The sequence below is a fragment of the Hemiscyllium ocellatum genome, chromosome 23 (genome assembly GCF_020745735.1).
Source record: "Hemiscyllium ocellatum isolate sHemOce1 chromosome 23, sHemOce1.pat.X.cur, whole genome shotgun sequence".
NCBI classification, from domain to species: Eukaryota; Metazoa; Chordata; class Chondrichthyes; order Orectolobiformes; family Hemiscylliidae; genus Hemiscyllium; species Hemiscyllium ocellatum.
In genome coordinates, this window is record NC_083423.1 from 52,676,763 (window position 1) to 52,704,112 (window position 27,350).

A 27,350-nucleotide genomic window follows, 5' to 3' on the forward strand; every position below is an offset into this window, starting at 1 on the left:
ACAGACTTAGTCGCACACATACCCACTCACAGACATATACTGGCACACATGCTCACACACACACACTCACTGGCACAATCACAGACATTTCCACAGACACAAACTTGGCATAAAGTGTAAAGGAAGAAGAGAATAACTAGTCTGGTGCCGTACCTATTGAGGTCATTCGACCAGGTGGGCCACTCAATGTGGCGGACATGACCGGTTTGAGGTGGCTAGATCCTGTGCTCATTTTCAAGGGGGGAATCTGGGGAGAGTTGGGCGACGCGGGCGATTTTGTGGGGTCGAACGTTTTCGGCTTGGCTGAGAGGTTCAGCGGCTGTGTCACCTCATCCTAGAGAGAAGGGAAACATAGAACCACACACAGTGAGTGAGGCACAAACAGTGGAGCGTGTCGTACAGAGCGACGGATACACTGGTGGCTCTGAGAGCCAACAGCCAAGAGAAGCTGACAGTCTTCTTCATAAATACTCATTTTTCCGCTATCAGTGCACATAATGAGAATCAAAGAGCTACGTTCAATTGTAAAAACATGCTTTATAAATTAATCAGGCTGCTGATATCATCCTGTTGATGAAATAATTGCATCAAATTAGGAGAGGACGTTCACATGACAGGATGGCAGAATCAGATAACGTTCGCTTCCCAGCTGCACCCACACACTCCTCCAACTGATTAATAAAACAACAATTAATTCACTGCGGGCAGGTGGGGGGAGCAATGGGGGCTTTTACTCCAAACAACATTTCTTTCTTACGCTGTCCCGCTGTCTTGTAAATTCTGACGATCAGGAGTAGACCACTTGAATTTCCTCTGCTATTCAATTAGGTCGCTCCTCATCCTGTGTCCATTTGGGCATTCCGGCTCTCTGCCCTGAAGGCTAAGACTGGTCAAGCTCAGTTTCCACCCTCAGGCTTGACAGCTTTTAGCTGCATGCAATCCAGAAAAGACGCAACACTCCAAATGTTGACTTCTTAAGATTATACTCTTTAAATCCGAAATCAAGTGGCAGCTCTCTTAGCAGAGAAGTCTCCTTCAGACAGACCTGATTCGAGGAGGACTTTGTATGTTCTTGAAGCCCCTTCAAGTCAAACGGGAGTTTTCATGATAAGGATCATAGCGGACCCTAAGGGTCACCTACATGTCAGATTCAAAGGTTGAGGCCTGAAATCATTTGGAGTCATTTCTCAGCATCCAGCAACAGATAGCTGGTCCTCAGATCCAGGAGAACTTGAAGCAACCCACTCCTAGTAACACTGACACCTTTAACTGTAGCTACATTCTCTCTGTCAGTGTCTCCCATTCTCCTTTTGAGGGTTTGGGCCTGGACTTGTTCTGAAATAGTCTACACTCACCAACAAAGAACTGCCATGGATTGCCAACACTGTCTGTGGGATGGAGACCCAGAAGACTCCCCACGCACCCATCAACTGATAAACGGATCTGTTTGTCCACCTTACAAACACACCTTCTACGGCCAACAAATCCTGGTATGGAACCCAGACACTGAGTTTCTGGCTCAGAGCTAGAGATTCTACAGTTGCCTCAGAAGGCCAACAGCAATTGCAATATTTCTACTGTGCCAGAAGCACAGGACAACAGATTTTTTTTTTGGTTAGGCTTCAGATCTCTTTATCTTGGGATGCACATGCTAAAAAACTAGAATTCCCTCCCACCAAAAGATTGTGGATTCAAGGACAACTGGTCCCTTCAAGATTGAGACTGATTGATTCTTCTTCACTGAGAATATTGGATGTCAGTAACAGGGGGTCTAGGTACACATATTGACATTGACCCCATGGAATGGAAGAGCAGGTGCAAAAGGTTGATTGCGCTTGACTGTCCTGAAGACCTGAACAATAATACTCACAGGAAACTTGTGTTTTCTCTGAGTGGCTCCAAGTTATAACTAATTTGGAAGGTCACACATTGTGGTAAGACTTACTGGAATTTGGTTATAGAAACTAGGAGCAGGAGTAGGCCATTTGGCCCTTCAAGCCAGCTCCATCATTCAATATGATCTTGGTTGATCATCTATCACAACACTATATTTCTGCTATCACTCCATACCCCTTAATGTGTTTAATATCTAAAAATCTATCAACCACTTTCTTGAATATACTTGGCCTCCTCAGGCTTCTGTGGAACAGAATTCCACAGGATGACCACTCTCTGAGAGAGGAAATGTTTCCTCATCTCATTTCTGAATAGCCTACCCAATCCCCTGAGACTCCAATCCATCTTTCCAAACTCCCCAACCAGGGGAAGCTTCCTCTCTGCATCGAGTCTGTCCAGTCCCATTAGAATGTTACACTTCGCAATCAAATCCTCTCTCATTCCTCTAAACTCAAGTGAAGACAGGCCCAGCCAAACCAATCTCCCTTCATTGAGAGACTGCTGCCTTTATAGAAGAGAATTGCTGAGCACTGCTGCCATCACTCTCTCAGCTGCTTTGGAACAGAAGCAAAGACAAGGAAGATCCAAGATATTGGGCAGCTTCATTACTCTAGGGCAAAGTGAGGAGGCGAAATACAGATCCCACCTCGAGGATTGAACCCTGTGCTATTGATATTATTCTACACCATAATCCCTAGATGACTGAGTAACCAGTTATAGAGTCATAGAGATGTATAGGATGGAAACAGACCCTTCAGTCCAACTCATCCATACCAACCACATGCCAACCTAATCTAGTCCCATTTGCCAGCACTTGGCCTATATCTGTCTACACCCTTATTCGTATACCCATCCAGATGCCTTTCAAAAGTTGCAGTTGGAGCAGCCTCTGGCAGCCCATTCCATACATGCCCCACCATTTGCGTGAAAAAGTTGCCCCTTATTATATCTTTTATATCTTTCCCCTCTCACCCCTAACCCTATGCCCTCTAGTTCTGGACTCTCCCACCCCAGGAAAATATGTTGTCTATTTACGCTGTCCATGCCTCTCATGATTTTATAAATTTCTACAAGGTCACCCCTCAGCCTCCGACACTCCAGGGAAAACAGCCCCAGCCTATTCATCCTCTCCCTATAGCTCAAATCCTCCAACCCTGGCAACATCCTTGTAAATCTCTTCTGAACCCTCTGAGCGTAAGGAGACCAGAACTGCACACAATATTCCATTACCCTTGATGGCCTCAAAACTAAATACTGAAATCCTCTTCCAGTTCTACAATAGTCCGAGAGCAACTCTCCATGACCCTCTTACATGACCCTGAATTTTATTGTTCTGTCACTGGTGATAGTGGTGTCTGCAGTTGCATGGATTGCAAACTTTAAAGATTCCCAACCACTACTCCACCCCCAACACCACCACTACCATCTCTGTGCTTCTTCAAACCTATTTCAGTGCCAAATCTTTTGGTCATCTGTCATCTTTTGGACCTACTGCTTCCCTATGCACCTTGTTGTCAAATTATTCTTCTGTGCAGTATCTTGGGATGTTCTACCATACTGAAGCCTCCAAATTCATTCAAGGTTTTGTTGTCATTGCTGTTGCAGACATATTACAACAACTTTTAACACTCTTCTATACATATTTTATCTTTCTCGATAAAAATCAATGGAGCACAGCAGGTATCTCATCTGCTGTCAATCTTCAAATTACATTTGCTTCTCTACTGAAACTGAACTCTGACATGCATTCAGCAGGGAAGCTTCAGCGGAATCAATTCTTGGCATCACAGTTTACTTGTGCTGACAGATTCTCAGGCTCCCTCAAAAGCAAAACAAGCAACAAGCTCTGCATTTCTTTACCCCCACCACCCAGCTTATGATTTTAACGTAGCCTTTACAGAAATAAGTGTTCATCGGTGTTGAAACGCATGGTGAAATTGACAAAATTGCGGGAGGTTACAGAAAAAGAATAGTCATAGGTGATACACGCAACAGAGGTGTCAATTTCGTCTACAGGCAGGTCAGTCAGACTCATCACTCAGCAGGGCTTTTTTTTTCCATTTGTTCACATGGACATGCATATCACTGACTGGGTCAGCATTTATTGCCCATCCCTAATTGCCCCTGAAAAGGTGATAGTGTGCTCCTTCTTTAAATGGTGCAGTCCATGTGCTGTAGGTAGACCCACAATGCCCTTAAGTAGGAAGCTCCAGGATCCTTACCCAGCAACAGTGAAGGAATGGCGATACATTTCCGAGTCAGAATGCTAAGCTGCTTGAAAGGGAAACTGCAGGTGGTGGTGTTCCCAAGTATCTGTCAACCCTGTCCTTCTAAATGATAGTGGTCACAGGTTTGGAATGTGTTGTCTGTGAAGCCTTGGTGAATCTTTAGGCAATACGCACTGCTGGTACTGAGCATCAGTAGTGGGGGGAGTGAATGTGGTGCCAATCAAGCTGTCTGCTTTGTCCTTGATAGTGTCAAGCTTCTTGAGTGTTCTTAGATTTGCACCCGTCCAGGCAACTGGGGTGGGGCATATTCCATCTCACTCCTGACCTGTGCCTTATAGATGGTGGACAGGCTTGAAGAAAACAGGTGGTGTGTTACTCGCTGCAGGATTCTGAACCTGTGTCTTGCTCTTGTAGCCATTGTATTTATATGGCTAGTTCAGGTGGTTTCTGGTCAATGCTACTCCCAAAGATGTTGACTTTGGGAGGGGGCGCAGGGGCCATACAGTGATGGTAATGAAAATTGAAAATGAAGAGGCAAAGATTAGATTCTGTCTTGTTTAAGATGGTTATTGCCTGACACACGTCACTTGTCTCTTTTCAGCCCAAGCTAAATGGTGTCCAGGTCTTGCTGCCCATTACATGGACTGTTACAGAATTTGAGGAGTCACAATGGTGAACGTTGTGCAGTCATTGGCAAACATCCCCACTTCTGACCTTGTGATGGGGGGGAGACGGTCATTACTGAAGCAACTGAAGATGTTTAAGAAATCAGACTCAAAATGTTAACTCTGCTTCTCTCTCCACAGATGCTGCCAGACCTGCCAATTTCCTCCAGCATTTTTTCAGTCTATAGCCTAGGAGACTCCCCTGAGGAGCTCCTGCAGAGATGACCTGGAGCTGAGATGACTGACCTCCAACAAGCATGTCCATCTTCCTTTGTGCTAGTGCAGAATTTTCTTCCAGATTCCCAGTGATTCCAGTTTTGCCGGAATTTTCTTCGTGACGCACTCAGCCAAATGTCAACGTTTGGCGCTCTCACCTCACCCTCTGGAATTCAGCTCTTTTGTCCATGTTTGAACCAAGGCTATAGTCAGGAGTTGAGTGGTCCTGGCGGATCTCAAACTGGGCATCACTAAGCAGGTTATTGCTGAGGAGGTGCTGCTTGATAGCACTGTTGATGACTCCTTCCATCACTTTACCGATGGTTGAGAGTAGACTGATGGGGTGGGTCATTGACCAGTTAGAATTTGTCTTGCCTTTTATGTACAGGACAATTTTCCACATTGTTGGTTAGATGTCACTGTTGTAACTGTACTGGAAAAGCTTGGCTAGGGGAGTGGCAAGTTCTGGAGCACAAGTCTTCAGAACTATTGTTGGGATGTTGTTAAGGCCTGTAGCCTTTGCACCTTTCAAAGTCTCCAAATGTTTCTTGATATTATGTGGAGTGAATCGAATTGGCTGAAGACTGGTATCTGTGATGCTGGGGACCACTGAAGCAGGCCGAGATGGATCATCCACTTGGCACTTCTAGCTGAAGATGGATGTATATGCTTCAGTCTTGCCTATTGCACTGAGATGCTGGGCTCCCCCATTATTGAGCTTGGGGATATTTCTGGAACCACCAACTCCTGTTAGCTGTTACGTCCACCATTCATGACTGGAGATTTTTTTTCCTTTCTTTTTCATTTTTTTTTCCTTTTCTTCGGTGTGTGTGCAAGTGTGAGACACAGTGAGAGACACAAAGTGCACAAATCTTTATTTAATTTCCACCACCAGGAAGAAAAGAATCACCCCAGTGGCCTGTGACAAGCAGTGCCCTTCACATCAAAGGGCAATGCTGTGTGATCAAAACAGTGAAGGGAAGGGCAGGAACTAAATCAAAATAGAGTTGGAAGGGGAAGTGATGCACTCCACTCTCTGCGGCGCCCACCTCTCCCTGAACAACTCCAGGGTGTTGGTGGACACCGTGTGCTCCATCTCCAAGGACACCCGGGCTCTAATGTAACCGCAGAAGAGGGGCAGGCAGTCGGCCCTCATGACCCCCTCCACGGCCCACTGCCTGGACCTGTTTATGGCCAGTTTGGCCAGGCCATGACTGGAGATTATACAATTGGAGAGCTTAGATCTGAATTGTTGATTGTGTGATTGATTAACCCTGCTGTTTACCTGCATTTTCTGAGGTTTGGCACGCAGGTAGTCCTGTCTGGTAGCTTCACTACATTGACACCTCAGTTTTACATATGCCCTGGTGCTGGTCCTGGCATGGCCTCCTGCACTCTCCACTGAACCGGGTTTGATCCCTTGGCTTGATGGTAATGATTGAGTGTGTGATACACAGGTTCATGAGGTTGCAGATTGGGCAGAGTACAATTCTGCTGCTGTTGGTGGCCCACAGTGCGTCATGGATGCCTAGGCAGGATTTTGTCTCCACAAGGACTGTGCAGTGATCGCTCTTATGATACTGTCATGGACAGATGCATCTGCAGCGAGCAGATTGGTAACGGTGAAGTCAAGTATGTTTTTCCTTCTTGCTGCAGACCCGGTCTAGCAGCTATGTCCTTTACCTTTAGGACCCAAGCCACCCTTGCCACCCTCAGTTCTTCCTCCAAGTGTTGTTCAACATGGAGGAGTACAGATTCATCAGCCAAGGGAGGACGGTACGTAGTAATCAGCAGGACGTTTCTTGTCCATGCTTAATCTGAACCCATGAGGACTTCATTGGAGCCGGAGTCAACCTTCAGCATTCCCAGAGCATCCCTCTCCTGACAGTATATCACTGTGCTGCCTCTTTTGCAGTGACAGGAAAAGTGACATGTCTAGGGATGGTGTGGCTGTGTCTTTCATCAGTATGACAATGTGAGGCTACTGTTGTGGACAATTACTCCCACTTCTGGCTCAACTTCCCAGATTTTCATGACTGTGCAGGGCTGAGCTTGCCACTGTTGTATCTGGTGAAGGGCTTTTGCCCGAAACTTCGATATCGCTGCTCCTTGGATGCTGCCTGAACTGCTGTGCTCTTCCAGCACCACTAATCCAGAATCTGTTGTACCTCTTGCCAAGGTTGATGACTGGAGATATGACCCGTTTCATTCCTTTTAGACTTTGTACCAGTTTGATACTGCTGGCCATTTCAGAGGGCAGTTAAGAATCAACCACACATGTAGGCCAGACCAGGAAAGGTCAGGTGGGTGTCCAAGATCCTGCGGCACCATCTGAAAGAGAGTGATCTCCCAGCTGCAGTGAGACCATGCATCCCCAAGCACCATCAGCTAACAGATTCTCTCTGGGTATTAATATGTTGCTGTTTGGGGGATGCTGCGGTGTGGGAAATGACAGCCGTGAGGGCATTGGATAGTTTTGCTGGATCGTAATGGTGAACAGGAATATGGGGAAAGACCAGAAGATTGGCACTAGGTAGTAATGCTGGACTAAATAATGGAGCTAGTACAGGCGCGATGGGCCGAATGGGGGGGGAAGGAAATTTTTAAAATGTGCATCAGGAGGGCAAGCTTTAAAATGAAGTGAAAGTAAATGTGCATTTATGTGGCACCCTCACAATCCCAGGACAGGTTGAAATGCTGCCCCGCCAGTGAAGTATGTTTGAAATGCAGCCTCTCTGACAATCTCGAAAACCCAGCCCATGGGCAAGGTCCCACAAACAGGCGAGTGGTGGTCACCACGTTCACGTGATATATGGTGGGCAGGTCCGAGACAGCATTATTGTACAGTCTTTGCCGCCAATGACCTGTGAGTCAGAGACCGACAGTCAGGACAACAGGCAGAAAAATATTTAGTTTTCCCAGCAGCTTCATTCCTCACAGAGAAAAGTAAATAAAAACAAGAGATAACAACGCAAGAGTGCTTAGATAGCCACAGTCACATCCGGTGCAAGGTTGCAATGCATAAAGCACAATAAATATTTTAACAAGAAAACAGTGATAGTTTTTGGAGTTTGTGAAGTAGACAGTATACAACTGTGTTGTTCAGCATGACTATAGAATGAACCTCTTATCTTATTTGACCCTTGGCGAGGTCGGTTTCTGCTCACCGGCCAGTACAGCACACTGACTCAAGACTCAATTCAGGGTATGGGGGAACTTAAAACTCTGCCTGCACAAGCATGTGGGTAAGCAAGGGTGGCCTGGTGATGCAAACGAGGGGAAAATGGACAAAAAAGGAAACAAGTAAGCCACACCAGTACTAAGAAGGAAATATGCAGTGAAAAAAATGAGGTACCAAGGTAAACTGGCCAAAAATATAAAGGAGGATAGTAAAAGCTTTTTTAGGTACGTGAAAGGCAAAAAAATGCTTAAGACTAAAATTGGGCCCTTGAAGACAGCAACAGGGGAATATATTACGGAGAACAAAAAAATGACAGAAGAATTCAATTGGTACTTCAGATCTGTGTTCACTGGGGAAGACACAAGCAATCTCCCTGAGGTAACAGTGGCTGAAGGACCTGCACTTAAGGGAATTTATTTTTACCAGGAATTGGTGTTGGAGAGACTTATGTCTGAAGGTTGATAAGTCCCTGGGGCCTGATGGTCTACATCCCAGGGTACTGAAGGAGGTGGCTCGAGAAATCGTGGAGGCGTTGGTGATTATTTTCCAGAGTTCGATAGATTCGGGATCAGTTCCTGCGGATTGGAGGGTGACTAATGTTGTACCACTTTTTAAGAAAGGTGGGAGAGAGAAAGCAGGAAATTATAGACCAGTTAGTCTGACCTCAGTGGTGGGAAAGATGCTGGAGTCTATTATAAAGGATGAAATACGGCACATCTGGATAGTAGTAACAGGATAGGTCAGAGTCAGCATGGATTTATGAAGGGGAAATCACGCTTGACTAATCTTCTGGAATTTTTTGAGGATGTAACTCTGAAGATGGATGAGGGAGATCCAGTAGATGTAGTGTACCTGGACTTTCAGAAAGCTTTTGATAAAGTCCCACATAGAAGGTTAGTGAGCAAAATTAGGGCGCATGGTATTGGGGGCAAAGTACTAACTTGGATTGAAAGTTGGTTGGCTGATAGGAAACAAAGAGTAGTGATAAATGGCTCCATTTCTGAATGGCAGGCAGTGACCAGTGGGGTACCGCAGTGATCAGTGCTGGGACCACAGCTTTTTACAATATATGTTAATAATATAGAAGATGGTATTAGCAATAACATTAGCAAATTTACTGATGATACTAAGCTGGGTGGCAGGGTAAAATGTGAGGAGGATGTTAGGAGATTACAGGGTGACCTGGACAGGTTAGGCGAGTGGTCAGATGCATGGCAGATGCTGTTTAATGTGGATAAATGTATGGTTATCCACTTTGGTGGCAAGGACAGGAAGGCAGATTACTACCTAAATGGAATCAATTTAGGTAAAGCAGCAGTACAAAGAGATCTGGGTGTTCTTGTACACCAGTCAATGAAGGTAAGCATGCAGGTACAGCAGGTAGTGAAGAAGGCTAATAGCATGCTGGCCTTCATAACAAGAGGGATTGAGTATAGAAGCAAAGAGGTTCTTCTGCAGCTATACAGGGCCCTGGTGAGAGCACACCTGGAGTACTGTGTGCAGTTCTGGACTCCAAATTTGAGGAAAGACATTCTGGCTATTGAGGGAGTGCAGCGTAGGTTCAAGAGGTCAATTCCAGGAATGGCGGGACTACCTTACACTGAAAGACTGGAGCGACTGGGCTTGTATACCCTTGAGTTTAGAAGACTGAGAGGGGATCTGATTGAGACATATAAGATTATTAAAGGATTGGACACTCTGGAGGCAGGAAACATGTTTCTGCTGATGGGTGAGTGCCGAACCAGAGGACACAGCTTAATAATACGGGGTAGACCATTTAGGATAGAGATGAGGAAAAACTCCTTCACCCAGAGAGTGGTGGATGTGTGGAACACTCTGCCCCAGAGGGCAGTGGAGGCCCAGTCTCTGGATTCATTTAAGAAAGAGTTGGATAGAGCTCTCAAGGATAGTGGAATCAAGGGCTATGGAGATAAGGCAGGAACAGGATACTGATTAAAGATGATCAGCCATGATCATATTGAATGGTGGTGCAGGCTCGAAGGGCAGAATGGCCTCCTCCTGCACCTATTGTCTATTGGCACACATGGACTGCTCTGCAGCAATTCAAGATGGCGGCTCAACATCCTCCTTCTCCAGTGCAGTTAGGGATGGACTACAAATGCTAACCTTCCCAGTATCGGCCACATTCTATGAAACAGTACCTTTTTAAATCCTGAATTGCAGTTGAGTTTTAAACCGTTGGAGTGGTGAATTGGGAGTGGGGAAGGGTTTGATCCTCTGTGTCGGTGACAATGTGAACAAAGGAGAAAGATTTCCCACCCTCCACCACACGAGGTTTAGTCTATTTGAAACAACCCAGCAGCAAAGTGATGGGATCAAACTGCAAATCCCTCCTCCCACCACCTCCCATTTAACACTCCAGCCATGCCGGCTTCCATTGTCTTTGAAAAAAAGTAAAATGGGCGAGGTGTTAAATCAAACAAGCCTTGCAGTTTCTGTCAGTCTTAGGTCAGATTACAATTATCTTTGATACAGACACACTAAAAGATGCGTTAATGGTTTCACTGGAAACAATGATCCGAGGAGGTCTTTCACTTGTATGTAATTACCAAGATTAATCTTCTCCCAAGGTGCTCTCACCTCTGAGGCCAGCTAAAGCTATTCAAATCGAAATATTAACAATAATCCTGCTTAATGCAGCTCAGGCCTCTTTTTAAAGAGCTCTGTTTTTTTCTCTCTCCAATTTCAACAGTAAACAACAAATTCCAAAAGTGCCTGACCTTCCTGGTGTTCTGCGAAGGAGACAGAACTGACATTTATACAATACTTTAGTGACCTATTAGAGTCCCACGTGGCCTCACAGCCAGTGGCTTAATTTTAATGTGAAATAGAGTCATAGAGATGAACAGCACAGAAAAAGAACCTTCAGTCCAGTTCATCCAATTTGACCAGATATCCCAATCTTGTTCCATTTGCCAGCACTTGGCCTATATCCCTCTAAAGCCTTCCTCTTGGTATACCCATCCACAAGCCTTTTAAATGTTGGAATTATACCAGCTTCCACCACACCTTCTGGGTGAAAATGTTGCCCCTTTAAAATCTTTCCCCTCTCACCTTAAACCTATGCCCTCTAATTTTGGACTCCCTACCATGGAGAAAAGACCTTGACTATTCACCCTATCCATGACCCTCATATAAGGTCACCCCTCAGCCTCTGACACTCCAGGGAAAACAGCTGCAGCCTATTCAGCCTCTCCCTATAGCTCAAACCCCCGGCAACCCTGGCAACATCCTTATAAATCTATTCAGAACCCTTTCAAGTTTCAGACCATCTTCCCTGTAGCAGGGAGACTAGAATTGCATACAGTATTCCAACAGTGGCCTAACCAATGTCCTGTACAGTCGCAATATGACCTCCCAACTCCTGTACTCAATACCAATGAAGGCAAGCGTACCAAATGCCGTCTTTACCACCTAGGGACTGCACTTTCAACACGGGTTCATCAGTTGGACGCAGAGCCAAACACAGAAAAAGCCAAATAGTGTACAGCAAGGTCCAAAAAATGTAACATAACCCAATAAATCAGTCCGAGCCGTGACAGATAGGGAATGAATGCTACCTCACAACATTCCTTACTCCCCTTGGAATGGCACCAGGGGATCTGGCTGAAAAGACAGAAGGAACCTCAGTTTCTGAACTCTTCACACGTTTATGTCTACGTTGCCAACAAGAGAAGCAGTTTCCATTTTTAAACCTTTCCCCCTTGAGGCTATTCATGTCGGCCTCCCCATCCCCAACTGAGTTTGCTCTCTCTGTAGCAAAGGAACGGGTAAGAACTAGAAGCACAAACGTTTAACAATTCAGAAACGAGCACAATTATGTCTGAGGCGAACCAGTCGGAAGGTGACAGCAGTACCTTGCTTTTTGGTGGAGGTGTAGTTCTGCCTTTCTCTGCCTGGACGCTGTTGGGTGATAGAGTGTTGTTCAGACTGGCCTGTGACATGCTGTGTAACTTGGCTCCAGGGGACACCTGCATTGCAGCGAGTTGGGCTGCATACAACTGCTGTAAGAAAGCAATGTACATCGTTTATAAACACAGGTATTCTTTCACTCCATTAGCAGCATTAGCTCACGGTTTTGCATTGACTGGGATTGCTTCACTGGAGGACTGTCCACCTCACATGGCACGCAGAGAGAAGCAATCACTCACACACTCCCAAATCAAAGAAAACCCATTGATGAGTCAAACTGTAGATGTAGAAAAGGTGCCAAAAGCAACTTTGTTTCCTGTCAGGGCTCAAATCACAGTTGCATTCCATTTCATTATGTCAGTATTGGAAACTTCAGGTTATTTTGCAATGACTTTTGTTCAGCTGGATATTTGCCAGCACTGTGACAGGCCCAAGCCTCTGTGTTGTCAGCTGGGCAGGCTGAGAACAAAAGGTAAAAACAATGACTGCAGATGCTGGAAACCAGATTCTGGATCAGTGGTGCTGGAAGAGCACAGCAGTTCAGGCAGCACAGATTTCGCTGCTCGTTGGATGCTGCCTGAACTGCTGTGCTCTTCCAGCACCACTGATCCAGAATCTGAGAACAAAAGGACCTGTACCAAGCCTTAGGCCATAAGACGTAGGAGTAGACGTAGGCCACTTGGCCCTTCAGTCTGCTCCACCATTCATTGGCTGATCTGATCATCCCCAACACCACTTTCTTGCCTTAGCCATCTGCAACCAAGAATCCCAGATTGTCTATTCTCTGAAAGAAAAACAGTTCTCCTCACCTCTGTCTTAATGAATCCAGGCGTCTGGTCCTAGGCCTTCCCACAAGGGGAAACAGCCTTTTTGCATCAACCTTATCAAGTTCCCTAAAAAATGTGCCATGTTTTGATATATGCCTTTTCTCATTCTTCTAAACTTCTAAACCCAAACTACTCAACCTTTCTTCATTAGAAAGTCCCACCAGGCCCAGGATCAACCTAATAGACATTTTCTAAACTGCCTCCAATACCAGAATCTTTCCTTCGAAAAGAAGTTCAAAACTCCTCAAGGTAAAGAGGCTGAGGCCTGACTGGGGGGTTTTGGAAATTCTGAGGGCAGTGTTGGGCTGGCCAATGATTCCCCCTCCATTTCGTGGGTCAAATAATGACAGCTGTCAGTATCAGATGAGCCTAATGTCCCCAGAACAAATGCACTGGTCAATGCCTACAGCCAAGATGCTTGTGTTCAACTAAACTAATTATTTAGTTACAAAACCAGAAATTGCTGGAAATCTCAGCAAGTTTAGCAGCATCTGTGGAGAGAAAGCAGAGTTAATATTCCAAGTCCAGTGACATTAATAGAATCTGAGAATCACGGTGTGGAACAGTGGCTCAGTGGTTAGCACTGCTGCCTCACAGCACCAAGGACACGGGTTTGTTTCCAACCTTGAGCGACAGTCTGTGTGGAGTTTGCACATTCTCCCCATGACTGCTTGAGTTTCCTCCGGGTTCTCCAGTTTCCTCCCACGATCCAAAGATGTGCAGGTTAGTTGAATTGATCCTGCTTAATTGCCCAGTGTGTTCAGGGTTGTGTAGGTTAGGTGCATTAGTTCGGGGTAAATGTACAGTAATAGGTTCAGGGATTGGGTCTGGTTGAGTTGTTCTTCGGAGGGTCAGTGTGGGCTTGTTGGGCCGAAGGGCCTGTTTCCGCACTGTAGGGATTCTAAAGAGCCCCACAGCACCGAGACAGGCCCTTTGGCCCAAACTGGTCCATGCTGATCAAAATGTCCACCAACACTAACTCCACTCTCCCTGCACTTGGCCCATATCCTTCTAAATCTTTCCTATCCATGCATCTGTCCAAATGCTTTTTAAATGTTGTTAACGTACCCATCTCAACCACTTCGCTGGCAGTTCATTCGTAATGTATACCACCCTCTGTGCAAAAAGGTTGCCCCTCAGGTTCCCTTTTATTCTTTCCCCTCTAACCTTAAACTGACGCTGTCTATTCCTTGAACCCCAACCCTGGGAAAAAGACTGAGTGCATTCACCCTAATCACTCTTCTTCAGAAATAAAATCTTTAAAAACACTGCAGATGCTGTAAACCAGAAAGAAAAACAGAAATTGCTGGAAAAGCTCAGCAGGTCTGGCAGTACCTGCAGAGAAAAATCAGAGTTAACGTTTCGGGTCCAGTGACACTTCTTCAGATCATTTTTTTACTATTGTATCACATTGGTGTTTTGTACATAAACTTGGTCAAGTGATGACAGGGCTCTGAAACATTGACAAAAGGAGCAGATTAAGATGCCCCAGCCCCTTCAGCATGCTCCAACACTGAATTAAATAATGGCTGATCTTGCATCTCAACACCATTTTCTTGCAGTAACTCACAAACCCTTGATGGGTCTAACAGCTAGACTTACAAACTTGCCAACTTTAGAGGTTAGTTGTCATGTGGTCTTACCTCCCATGAAACAGGTCAAGGGTAGTGAGAATCCACTCCTGGTATACCTCACCTAACTGCTCCATTCTGCAATGGTATCAGGATCAATATCTTCCATTTTACTTCAGACTGTAGGAACTACAGCTTTCCTTCTATCAGGCCCATCAATTAAAAAATGGAGCACCCCAAGAACACTTTTCTCAAACTGCTGGTTCTAATTTGGGCTGAAATTGGCCTGGTCATCTCAGCCAAAGTGGCCAAGGTCCTCAGATGAACCTACTGCCGCCATGTTAATGCCTCATATTGATGTTAGCAGGGTACTTGGCCTATTGGGACCAAAATATGGTCTAATCCAGTTCCCACACAGCATTCACACACCTATGCTCTGCAGGAGCCCTCCCAGGACCATCAGTGGCTGCCAGACCCTCCAGAATTACCCTCATGTCTCCAACAGTGAATGGAATGTACACGTGGACATCCAGGTTACAGCAGCCTTAGACTGCACGGCCCTTCGATCAAGGCACAGCCCTGAAACAAAAATTATCGGATTGTTAAAAGACACCACTCTTTTAACAGTTTTTGTTTAATAACTGCATTCAATTCTAGTCTCCCTGCTATAGGAAGGATGCTGTGAGACTTGAAAGGGTTCAGAAAAGATTTACAAGGATGTTGCCAGGGTTGGAGGATTTGAGCTATAGGGAGAGGCTGAACAGGTTGGGGCTGTTTTCCCTGGAGCGTCAGAGGCTGAGGATTGACCTTATAGAGGTTTACAAAATCATGAGGGGCATGGATAGGATAAACTCGCTTGACTGGGGGTCGGGGGGGGGAGGTGGGGGAGTCCAGAACTAAACGGCATAGGTTTAGGGTGAGAGGGGAAAGATATAAAAGGGACCTAAGGGGAAACTTTTTCACACGAGGGCAGTGCGTGTGTGGAATGGGCTGCCAGAGGAAATGGTGAAGGCTGATACAATTACACCATTTAAAAGGCATTTGGATGAGTCTATGAACAGGAAGGGTATAGAGGGATCTGGGCCAAGTGCTGGCAAATGGCACTCGATTAATTTATGATATCTGATCAGCATGGATGAGTTGGACCGAAGGATTTGTTTCTCTGCTGCACATCTGTGTCTCTAAGTCTGATAATAATATCAGGAATGGGGATGAATTTAATAATATCAGGAATGGGGATGAATTTTTTTAAAAAACTTGGCATTCATGTGATGAAACCTCAACTGTTCTCCCCCTCAATTCGTGAACCTTGGCCCCAACCACCCAGTTTAGGCAAGAGTAGCGAATTCTACACAGAGGGAGCATCAAACCCTCTAACCCTCCTTGACATGGTTCACAGTGTTAACCAAAGTTGCAGTTGGCCGTCAGAATTAACATGTAACTATTCCTCCTCCAGGGCCTGAGGCAGATGATTTTTTTCTCTCTCTCTTTCTCAACCTTCCTCTCTAACTTGGGGAAGCAAGTTGGGGAAGCACTGATTTTTGTTAAAACTTTCCTTTTTTTTCCGCTATGTAATGAATTCTATATTTAAGCATGATTTAACAAAGGCCAGAACCGTTGATTATTTTCAGACAATTTCTTTTTTGCTTCATCAATGATAATCCCGCAGCTGTAGTTCTGTATTCTTCACTGTAATTTCCCCACCCAGAAATTTTAAAAGGGTTGGGGGGAGGGGGGAGGGAAAGAGAGTGTTCAAATATCCCACATGAGGCATTTTTCTTTCATGCTGCAATTCACTGTATCATTCCCCAAACAATAGCAAATATAATGCTCTGAAGCAAGGAGGTTTGCTTGTAAATCGCGATGTGATTTTAGGTAATTTCAGTCCAATTACACCCAGTTTGTTCCTCTGATTGATCCAGTGTGTGAGAGAGAATAAACATGCTCTTCCGTGAGCTGATGCATACTAAATTGCTGACATCTTGCTGTATCCAGTCCACTGGTTCAAAGCCTATTTGCTGTTTGAATTGAGTTCCATTACAGGGGCCAATAGCTATCACTCGACATCCTGAATGGAGGCATAGTTGACCTGACAGCCACTTACTATCACTGAATGTAGCATTCGCTGGCAGCAATGTCCAGAAGTGACTAGCGAGAGAGAGAGAGAGAATGAAAACAAAGGACATGACGTATCTGCCCTCTGGGGCAGCTCAGGGTATTCATGGGGCAGAAGAAACTAGAAAGGGGAGGGGGTGGGGAGAGAAAGAAATGATGATCGGAAGGAGGCAGAAGAGAAATCTGGGCTGTGATGAGGTGCATGATTCTTTTTTTAAAATTAAATTACCATTTTCCTGAAACGAAGGCCGCCAGTTCCTATTTCACATGGGCAGGAGAACGAGAGCATGTTGACCAAATCAAAACACAGAAGTGAGTATTAATGCAGAGTGACAGATAACACCATTTCCTCACAGTGCAAGCTATTTTCTTCTGTTAGGGGGGCGGGCTCGTTGGAGCCAGATTCACAGTTTCTGGCTAATACTTCCTCATCCAGAAGAGAAGCATGTGGGTTAAAAAGACAGCTGTTATCTCCCCCTCTCCACTCCTGGTCTCACCGAGGAGGAGATTCAGTATTCAATTCTGACCTGGCCCCAAACATCTGCATTCAGAGGAAGAGCAGCTCCGGTCGATGTGGAAGCACGTGTAATGGTCCTACTTTACAGCAACATCTCTGCCACGTTAAGCAAGGTAGCTGCACTCCTGAATATCATACGGCTGTTCATTTAGTGCCTGTTTGAAGGAGTCAGCTGGCTCTTCACTGTCACAGTGGTCACGTGGTAAAGCAATCTGACAGAAGCAGAATTAAACATCTCCAGTCAGTTCCGCAGACTGCGCAGAGAACTCAAATCCACCCTCACAGTAGGGCCATGGGAAAATGCATGATATTCATCACCAATCGAGGCTGGCTGTGCCCACCACATTGGTGGTGTCTGCCGTAGTTCAATTGGCTGGTGCTCCAATTCCTCAGTCATTTGGCCATGGGTTCAAGCCACACTCCAGACAGTTAAGCACACAATCCAGGCTAACACATCAGTCAAAACAGAGAGGTGCCAACTTTCAGATTGGATACTAAATGGAGGCTCATAACAACGTACAAAATAGCTGCAGGATTAGCCCATCCGGTCTGTACCAATATTACGCACTATTACAATCTCCCATTGCAGACCTCTCCACCATTACACACTATTGCAATCTACCATTGCCAACCTCTCTACCATTACATACAATTGCAATCTGCCATTGTAGACTGCTCCACCATTACACACTATTACATTCTCCCATTGCAGACCTCTCCACCATTACACACTATTACATTCTCCCATTGCAGACCTCTCCACCATTACACACTATTACATTCTCCCATTGCAGACCTCTCCACCTTTACACACTATTGCAACCTGCCAGTGTGGACTGCTCCACCATTACACACTATTGCAACCTGCCAGGGCCGACCTCTTTACCATTACATACCATTATGATCCTCTCTGTCTATTCTAATTTCCCTGGTAACACCCTATACCACTTGATTCCCTAATATGTCAAATATCTATGATATCAGTCTTGAATATACTTAAGGATGGAGCATACAACCATGCCAGGGATACAATTCCAAAATATCCTGTAGCTCTCCCAAGTGGATGTAAAACCAAACGGCATGGCAGTACTTTGAAGGACAGAAGAGCACTTGGCTATAGCCCGGCCAATATCTGTCTCTGCATCACATCACTAAAATGTTATTATCATTGCTGGCTGTGCAATCATGTGGGATGAAAGTCGGCTGTTGCGCTTCCTGCCTTCAACACTGGCCACATGTCAAAAGTACTTTGCACTTTCAAACAGGCCAGGGATGTGAAAAGTGCTGTACAAACCCGTCAATTCTACGGATGACACATTACTCTTTGTACTCATGCCCAACTCCCCAAGTTAAAACATTCTAACAGAGAACATCACTGACAATTGAGAACAATTCATTTTATTTAACAAAATAGGTGTTTTGGGTGAATCTGTTCAAATTGTACAAGATTATAATAGATGTCAAATGACATCTTGAAAGAGACAACTAATAACGTGATAAATCTATTCATTTGTGTGTACCTTTAGGCACAAGAACATTAATAGAATCATTAAAGAATGTAAATGTGCTTCCATCAGTGTATAATTTGCTTTCATTGTTATACCTCTGTGCATCAACTGTGCTAAAATGGGGACTCCAACAGTCAACATCTTACCAGAACTAAGCGCGGTACAAAGACAGAACCAAATTAAGTCTAGACTCACCTTCAAAATCCTGCGCCTGCAGTAAAAGAATCTGGTACCACTGCACTTGCCATTGTTTCTATAAATTATAAACTTTCTCAGAACAAAGTCTGTGCATCAAGTCACTGAAGTGGGTCACTTGCACAACTTTATGTTGACCCAATGGTAATGTTGCCAATTATTGGCATTTCCCTTGGATCACAGGTTGCAGTGGAGATGACATGAAATACTGCTTGCAGTTAGACGTCAGCAAGGATGAATCAAATCCAACCAAACACTGGGAAAGGGAGGGAGATTTTCGTTATTCTGTACTTGGCAATGCATGAGTGAATCGGAGAAACTCAGCGAATCTGGCAGCAACTGTAGAGAGCACTTCAAGTCCAGTATGACTCTGTCAGAATCTGCTAGGCATGACCCACCCAACCCGTTGATGAAAAGAGGTTGGCGGTGTTACTGTAGAAAGCCCAGTCACTCATCTGTGGAGTTAGTCAGCAATTGTTACATTATTTTGATAAGGTTGTCATTAATGCTCCTAAAGAGATAGACAGCTTAGCGGCATGGTGTAAAGACACCAATTTCTTCCATTACATCACCAAAACAAAGGAGCTGGTCATTGACTTCAGGAGGCAATGTGAAGGACATGCCCTTGCCTGCATCAATGGCGATGCCGAGGTGGAAGAGGTCGAGACCTTTAAGGTCCTAGGAATAAATGTCAGCAACAATCTATCCTCGTCCATCCACTTCGGCACTATGATCAAGATAGCACACCAACGTCTCTACTTCCTCAGAAGGTTAAAGAAATTCAGCATTTCTTATGTTATGAGAGTTATGAGTGCAGCCCACTCCATCACACAAGCCAGTCTTCCTTCCATTGACTCCATCTACACTTGCCATAGCCTCGGGAAAGTTTCCTGAAGAAGGGCTCATGCCCAAAACATCGACCCTCCTGCTCCTTGGATGCTGCCTGACCTGCTGCACTTTTCCAGCAATGCATTTTCACCTTGGGGAAGCGGTTGACATCTTCAAAGAGCCCTCCCACCCTAGTTATACCTTTTCCATCTGGCAGAAGATAAAAAAGTTTGCAAACACGTACCAACAGATTCAAGAACAGCCTCTTCCCCACTGTTCTCAGACTGATAACGGACCTCTCATATATTAAGAGTTGATCCTTCACATCCTTTTATATCGCTGTAACACTATATTCTGCATGCTGTTCTATTACCCTGATGTACGTGTGTAAGATATGTCTGGTAAGCACACAAAACAACAATTTTCACTGTACATGTGACAGTAATAAATCGAAACAACTTTTCCAAAAAAAACAAATTGAATACACTAAAATGTCTCAGGGTGATTCACTGGGTACAATCAGAAAAGGAAACTGACACCAAGGGGAGGAAGGAGTTAGGTCACATCTGTGAGGTTGCCATTAAGGAGGAGAGAGAAGTGGAAGGTGAAGAGGGTTAGAAGGGAATTCCAGGGGTTCTGGACTCAGACAGCTGACAATGGCCAATCAAGTCAGTTATACACATAACTGCGTCGGCATCAAATCTCCCATAGCACGACACTGTCTATCTCTCTCGATCCCTCGCCAGTTCATCACAAACAAGGTGACAGTCCATGAGAAAAAAGGAGGTATGTTTATCAGAACCTGCTGCTGAGTTCCGCACACAGTGTTTAGCACAGGCAGCCTGCTCAGTTAGACATGACAAAAATGGGCTATGATGCAGAGCGATTTTCAATTCCTCTGCACTTATAATCAGGCTGGAGATGTCCTTTAATTAATGCAGCGAGCGCCTACTGATGAACGCTTGCTTGACTGAGGTGATCATGCCATGTTATTACCTAAAAGCCCAGCTCAGCCAGACACCTAAAAATGGAAGCCTACAATTGGCGATGGGTGAGGCTGTGTTACACCTCACTTTATTTAACACCTTGAAGACTGTTCAAAACCAGAACAAGCTGTTGGGCGGCACAAAGTCTCCTGTCTCTGATGGCCCCACAGGTCAGAGATGAAGCAAGGCAGCCATTCTCAAGTGAAAATCCAGATCGGCTGAAAACATTTAGATTAGATTAGATTCCCTACAGCTTGGAAACAGCCCAACAAGTCCATACCAACCCTCCAAAAAGTAATCCACCCAGACCCATGCCCCTACATTTCCCTCTGACTAATGTACCTAACACCAAGGGCAATTTAACATTGCTAATTCACCTGACCTGCACATCTTTGGATTGTGGGAGGAAACTGGAGCACCCAGAGGAATTCCGCACAGACACAGAGAGAATGTGCAAACGCCACACAGTTACCCGAGGCTGGAATCGAACCCGGGTCTCTGGTGCTGTGAGACAGCAGTGCTAACCACTGAGCCACTGTGCCACTCAAAAATGTGCAACAGGCAAACAACCTCCATTGTTGGGGAAACAAAGCTGCTTGCTGGAGTTAAGATACAGGTCATCCATGATTTAACTGAATGCACAATGAGAATGGATGGCCTGGGCAACGGATGGAATGGCTGTCAACAAGGGGGACGCTCAAGAGGCCAGAGTGAGTGCGGATTGAGGTCTCAGAAGGCGATTAGGTTGGAGGAGGTTAAGGAGCCCGGCGAGAGTTATCAGTCTGCAATACTTTGACTCGACTAACTAGGAAGATAGGAACAGGAGTAGGCCATTCAGCCCTCAAGCCTGTTCTGCCATTGAATAAGGTCTATGGCCTAAGTCCATATGCCTGCCTTAGGCCCATACTGCATGTTACCCTTGTTTAATAAAAAAATCCTACTTGCTCAGAAGTAAGTTTCAGAATTGAATCAACATGGACCGCCACTAGAGGAAGTGATTTCCAGATCTCCACCACTCTTTACATGTGGAAGTGCTTTGTACATCTCTCCTAAATAGCCTGGCCCTAATTCTTAGACTATAACCCTAGTTTGTAGAATCTTCAACAAGTGGAAATATTTTTAGCCACCCTGTCTTTTCTGGTTCACATCCTGAAGATTAGAGCTCACTCTACCCTTCTAAATTCTAAGGAATAAAGGCCTAATTTGTCATATCCTTCCTCACAACTTGCCCCCTGAAATCCCAGTACCGTGCTTGCAAATCTGCACTGAACTCCCTCTAGGCCAGTAATCCTACTTCATAAAGCTCTATATCAGAAAGACTTCAAGTTACTTTCAAACTATCAGCAATTGTTTCCATTTCCCCCAATCTTTTCAAGTAACTGCTCTTTCCGTGTACAGGACAGAGGGTCGAGGGGCGTGCTTGGGCAATGTTAAATTTCAATTGTACCCTCCTCCCTTTCTCATCACGTGTTGTGGGAAGTTAACATTGGTACGGGTGGAGAGTGCAGGTCACTGGATCCAGTTGGCCGCATGTGAAAAGATTAAATTATAACATCCTTGACTGAAAAGACCATGTTTCTACAGAAGATCCTTGCACTTGCCCTATCCCACCAACTCCCTACAAGCACACCCTTTCAAGACTGATAAGTTCAGATACTCCCCCACTCTCTCCTAAAAACCCAGACCTCAAACGCAAAGCATTTGCCTTACAGACCTTCTATGCATTGCCTTGTGTGTTTGATAACTCCCCTACCTCTTCACCAGAGCATTGTGTTTGATCAGAACTTATTCTGATTTGCATTCTACTGCTTAGGCTCTATCTAACAAGGGATTCTACTCGCTTTGCTGAGCACTGCCTGATGCTGGTTGGAAATGTTTAACGTCAGGAGAAAGTGAGGACGCAGATGCTGGAGATCAGAGCTGAAAATGTGTTGCTGGAAAAGTGCAACAGGTCAGGCAGCATCCAAGGAGCAGGAGAATCGACGTTTCAGGCATGAGCCCTTCTTCAGGAATGTTTAACGTCAGACCTACCAAGATTCTTAGGTCACTTACTACCTCATGCTGAACTATTTCTACACCACCATTCATGGAATATTATTGTCAGAAACCATCAGAAACTCCTGAACCTCTCCCCAAACACACAATTCTTCTGACAAGTAGCTGCTGTACATGGAAGGATCTGAAAGGATTAAATGTAATAAGCACCACACACTATTATGATGTCACACACTATTACGATGTCGGGAGAACTTGGCAGGATCTTATGGGAGACAGACCTAAGTCTTAGTCTTCCCAACAGTCTTTGTAGTCATGTTGAGCCTATTTTCACATCAAACCACATCTTGTTTACTCTACAGGATTCTAAGTAGATCATGAAATGACTACCCTCACACACACTGGAGTACATAAGCCCGTAAAGATCCCATACACTTTGAAGTAATGGATGGCAGCACACATAACAGTACCCATTATTTCCTCACTATTCAGCCTATTATTTCGAAGTCTCACCCTGAATCTTTATTGAAAAACCTTTCAGGTGGAATGTTTGCCAAAGAGTCTTTGTAAAACTCCATATAACACAGCACAAAACTTACATAACAATTCAGGGTGGCACAGTGGCTCAGTGGTTAGCATTGCTGCCTCAGAGTGTCAGGGACATCTGTGTGGAGTTTGCGCATTCTCCCTGTGTCTACATGGGTTTCCTCTCGGTGCTCTGGCTTCCTCTCACAGTCCAAATGTGTGCAGGTTATGTGGATTGGCCAGGCTAAATTGCCCTTAGTGTCTGGGGACGTGTAAGTTAAACAGATTAGCCATGGGATATGCAGAATTATAGGATAGAGAAATGGGTCTTGCTGGTATGTTCTTTCGAGGGTCAGTGTGGGCTGAATGGCCTGCTTCTACACTGTAGAGACTCTGTGAATTGAAACATGAAATTTGAAGTGTGATGTCTGGGTGTATGACTTCTACATTTATTTTAGCAAATCTTGTGTGGCATTGCTCATAGTAAATCAAGGAATGTGTCACTTGGTAACCACATTACACTGCACTATGTAATTGACAGAGTCAACTTTCAGCAAGTTGCCAAGCACACTTAGAGAAACCATTGAGCACAACACAGACACTTCCCCAGAGCAAGTGAAGAAAGCATGAGGAAAATGAAAGTGAACAGAGTAGGCCTCAATCATCACTTGGCAACGGACGCAGTTCAGGCCCAGAGATGGGACGTTAACTGCCTTTCACTCAGCAAATGGGAGGTCCGGTAGTGCAGTGGTTACCAAAAGCTCAGGTTCAAGCTGCACTTGTGGCCCTGGGAGGAGGCATTACTGACGTGGCTAATAATTAGCCCCAGTGGATCCTCTCCACTATTCCGCAGAACGAAAGAGAGCCGTAGTGTGACACTGAAAGCAAATTGGAGAACGGTACAGAACTACGTTTGTTGGCGGAGTAATAAGTGAAGAAATAGAAGGGAGATTGGGGTTCACTACAACCCATTAACCACGTAATTGTAATTTTTGCTGCTGACATTTTTTTTGTGGTTTTGTTTGAAAGGTAAATAGGATGCTCATCAAAAATAATTTTGGCCCCATAACTATTCTGACTTTGAAAGAATTTTTTTCTTCAAAAGTTTGCATCCATAAATGACCATTTTTACAGGAGTGGGCCAGGAAGGAAATAAGGCCATCAAAAACCCTTGCTTTCAACAATAATTTTAAATCACCATTTTCTTACACATTTGTGGACAATCAGCATGGCATGTTTACAATGCTTCAAACAGCTGACCTCTGACCCTGAGGAGTTAAGTCAGTGCCAAGGCAGAGTCCATTCCCTCCCCCCAGCTTGTACCTAATGAGAATAATGGGCGGCACGGTGGCACAGTGGTTAGCACTGCCGCCTCACAGCGCCAGAGACCCGGGTTCAATTCCCGCCTCAGGCGACTGACTGTGTGGAGTTTGCACATTCTCCCCGTGTCTGCGTGGGTTTCCTCCGGGTGCTCTGGTTTCCTCCCACAGTCCAAAGATGTGCGGGTCAGGTGAATTGGCCATTCTAAATTGCCCGTAGTATTAGGTAAGGGGTAAAAGTAGGGGTCGGGATATGAGTGGATTGCGCGTTGGTGTGGACTTGTTGGGCTGAAGGGCCTGTTTCCACACTGTAAGCAATCTAATCTAATTCACTGGCCTGTTTGGGTCGGGCGGGGAGATTGCTACCTGATTTTATATAAAACAAAAATTGCGGAAAAAGCAAAATACTTGCAGTACAATCCATCGCTGCGGAACTGTGGAAAATGACAAGCCTTGCGGTAAAATCCCTGACCCACTGCTTGGAGGCATTTATCCATTTTGAAGTGGCCCAAAAGTAAGATACACCAGAAAACTGCCGAAGATTTTGATTTTATTGTCACGTGTATTTTACAGTAAGAATACAGTAAAAAGCTTTCTTCTATTGCCAAGATACGCACCATTTTGAAGAATTTAAAAATAAAGGAGTATTGGAGCCTGCTGACCTCCTGGGAAATCTAACAACTCAGCACATCACAGCTAAAAGAAAGGTGAAGTATCTGAACAGAACTACTCTGCTGTTTGAGAGTAGGGCCTTGCTGTGTGCAAATTGGCTCCTTTATCTCCAAGACTGTAACAGTGACCAGCACTTCCAAACAAAAATGTATATCATTGGCTGGAAAGCATTTTGGGGTGCCTGAGATCATTCGAGATAAATCCAAGTTCTTTCTTTATTTACCAGTGAGGAATTATGGTTCAGGTTAAGTCCTAGACTCACTCAGCTCTGTAATTAGCTTCGCTGCTCCTGGCATGGGAGGGAAGAAGGAATTAAGAGTGGGTTTCTTTTCACAAGGTAGAAGAACATTAGAGGGGAAAGTGAGGCCTGCAGTTGACGGAGATCAGAGCCAAAAAGTGTGGTACTGGAAAAGCACAGTCAGTCAGGCAGCATCCAAGATGGAGAGTCGATGTTTCAAGCATAAGCTCTTCATTAGAAACGGGAAGACCACTGTAAGATAATCAAACATAATTGTAAAATGCCTCCTAGTTACTTGGAAATGAAGTGTTCTTTTCCTGTGTTTCAGCTACTGGTGTTTGGTCCTTAAAGGGTTAAGGCTGCATTGCACAACACCAATTACAGGAGTTAGACATATAATCCTCACTCGCTACACCTTGCAAAGAGCTCAACTTTTGCTCTTACCCTTCAAAGAAGCGACACATGCATTACAAATCACAGAAACAACAGCACATCCAGCTGCTGCCATTGAGGTAAATTCATTACATTCCTCAACTCGAGTGAAAGTATTAAGCACTGGCTGATCTGCTCTCCACAAGCCAATCCTTGTGCAGAAGAGTAATCCATTACAATATGTTCCAACATCTGCCTCCCCATATGATGCATGACCTATTCGATTGACCCTCTTTAAACAGCGCCAGCGCTCCTGTTCATTACAGAAGGAGGATGAACAGGGTGCTCATTTCATCTTCAGGTCATCAACCAGTAAATACATTTCCATTCAAAACCGGACTTGTACACGCGCAGCCTGAATCTCTTTCATTCCCTAGCATAATATTCTCATCATTTATTTTCCAATAGCCAAGACTCAAATTGGTTGGCTTCCCTCACTGACTCTACCACCCCACCCCCCCTCCACTCCCCCTTTGCTCTTGCACATTTATTTCTTTCTGTTGATGTGCTCCACAGCGGAGGACCTGTCATTCACTATGCCAGTGAGAGATGTATGCTACATGAAAACAGTGACCTTCTCTCTGTCTGTGACAAGATCCTCAGGTCAACTGCCTAAATGGCAGCCCCTGTGACACTCAGTCAGCTTCAGTGATTCGACTGAGGTAAATCTAAAGCTAATTTATTATCCATCATCTCTGCTTCAGACAATAAACATTTCCGGGCTTTGTGCAAGGGAAGACAATAGAGGCTGGTACTACAGAATGACCGCTCTGCTAACTCCCAGCTGCTTGTGCAAAATGTCATGCCTTTAAAACAGAGCGCTTAATCTATGAGGCCTTTTATAAGGTGAAAGATCATTTTATTTTTAAAAAGAAAACTGCACTCCATTGTGCACCAGTGCTATGGATTCTACAAAGTGCAGACTGTGTGGAATTCAAATTGTTTCACATAGAGTCATTGTCATACAGTCACACAGAGACAGTCCCTTCGGTCCAACCAGTTCATGCTGAGCATAATCCCAAACTAAACTGGTCTCACCTGCCTGCAAGCTGCTCCTCACGCACTTATCTAAATGTCTTTTAAATGTTGTAATTGTACCCATATCCACCACTTCCTCAGAAAGTTTGTTCCACCACCCTGTGTGCAAAAAAAATTTGCCGTCATGTCTTTTTTAAGTCTCTCTCCTCTCACCTTAAAAATATGTCCCGTCGTCTTGAAAAACCCTCAACCCAGAGAAAAGACAACTATCACTAACACTATCTTTTCCTCTCATTATTTCATAAATTTCAGGTTGACTCTCATAGTAAGTGATGGTCATTCTGAATGAAGGGCTTTTGCCCGAAACGTCGATTTCGCTGCTCGTTGGATGCTGCCTGAACTGCTGTGCTCTTCCAGGATCCAGAATCTGGTTTCCAGCATCTGCAGTCATTGTTTTTACCCCGTAAGTGATGGTCAGGCGACTGTGCAATACTGACCACGTGAGGAATTCTGAAATGACCTGCC

The 27,350-nt window shown here is 44.9% G+C and overlaps 1 protein-coding gene across 8 annotated transcripts in view; it reads right to left on the reverse strand.

The window, feature by feature from the left end:
* sox5 (SRY-box transcription factor 5) overlaps positions 1-27,350 on the reverse strand; it is a 383,477-nt gene that overhangs the window by 92,067 nt on the left and 264,060 nt on the right. For all 8 annotated transcript variants that reach the window (XM_060842999.1, XM_060843001.1, XM_060843000.1 and 5 more), the window contains 2 exons: positions 12,065-12,211; positions 154-334 (listed from right to left, as the gene is read on the reverse strand). In XM_060842999.1, the coding sequence (XP_060698982.1) occupies positions 154-334; positions 12,065-12,211 (328 nt within the window). The remainder of the gene's footprint in view (positions 1-153; positions 335-12,064; positions 12,212-27,350) is intronic.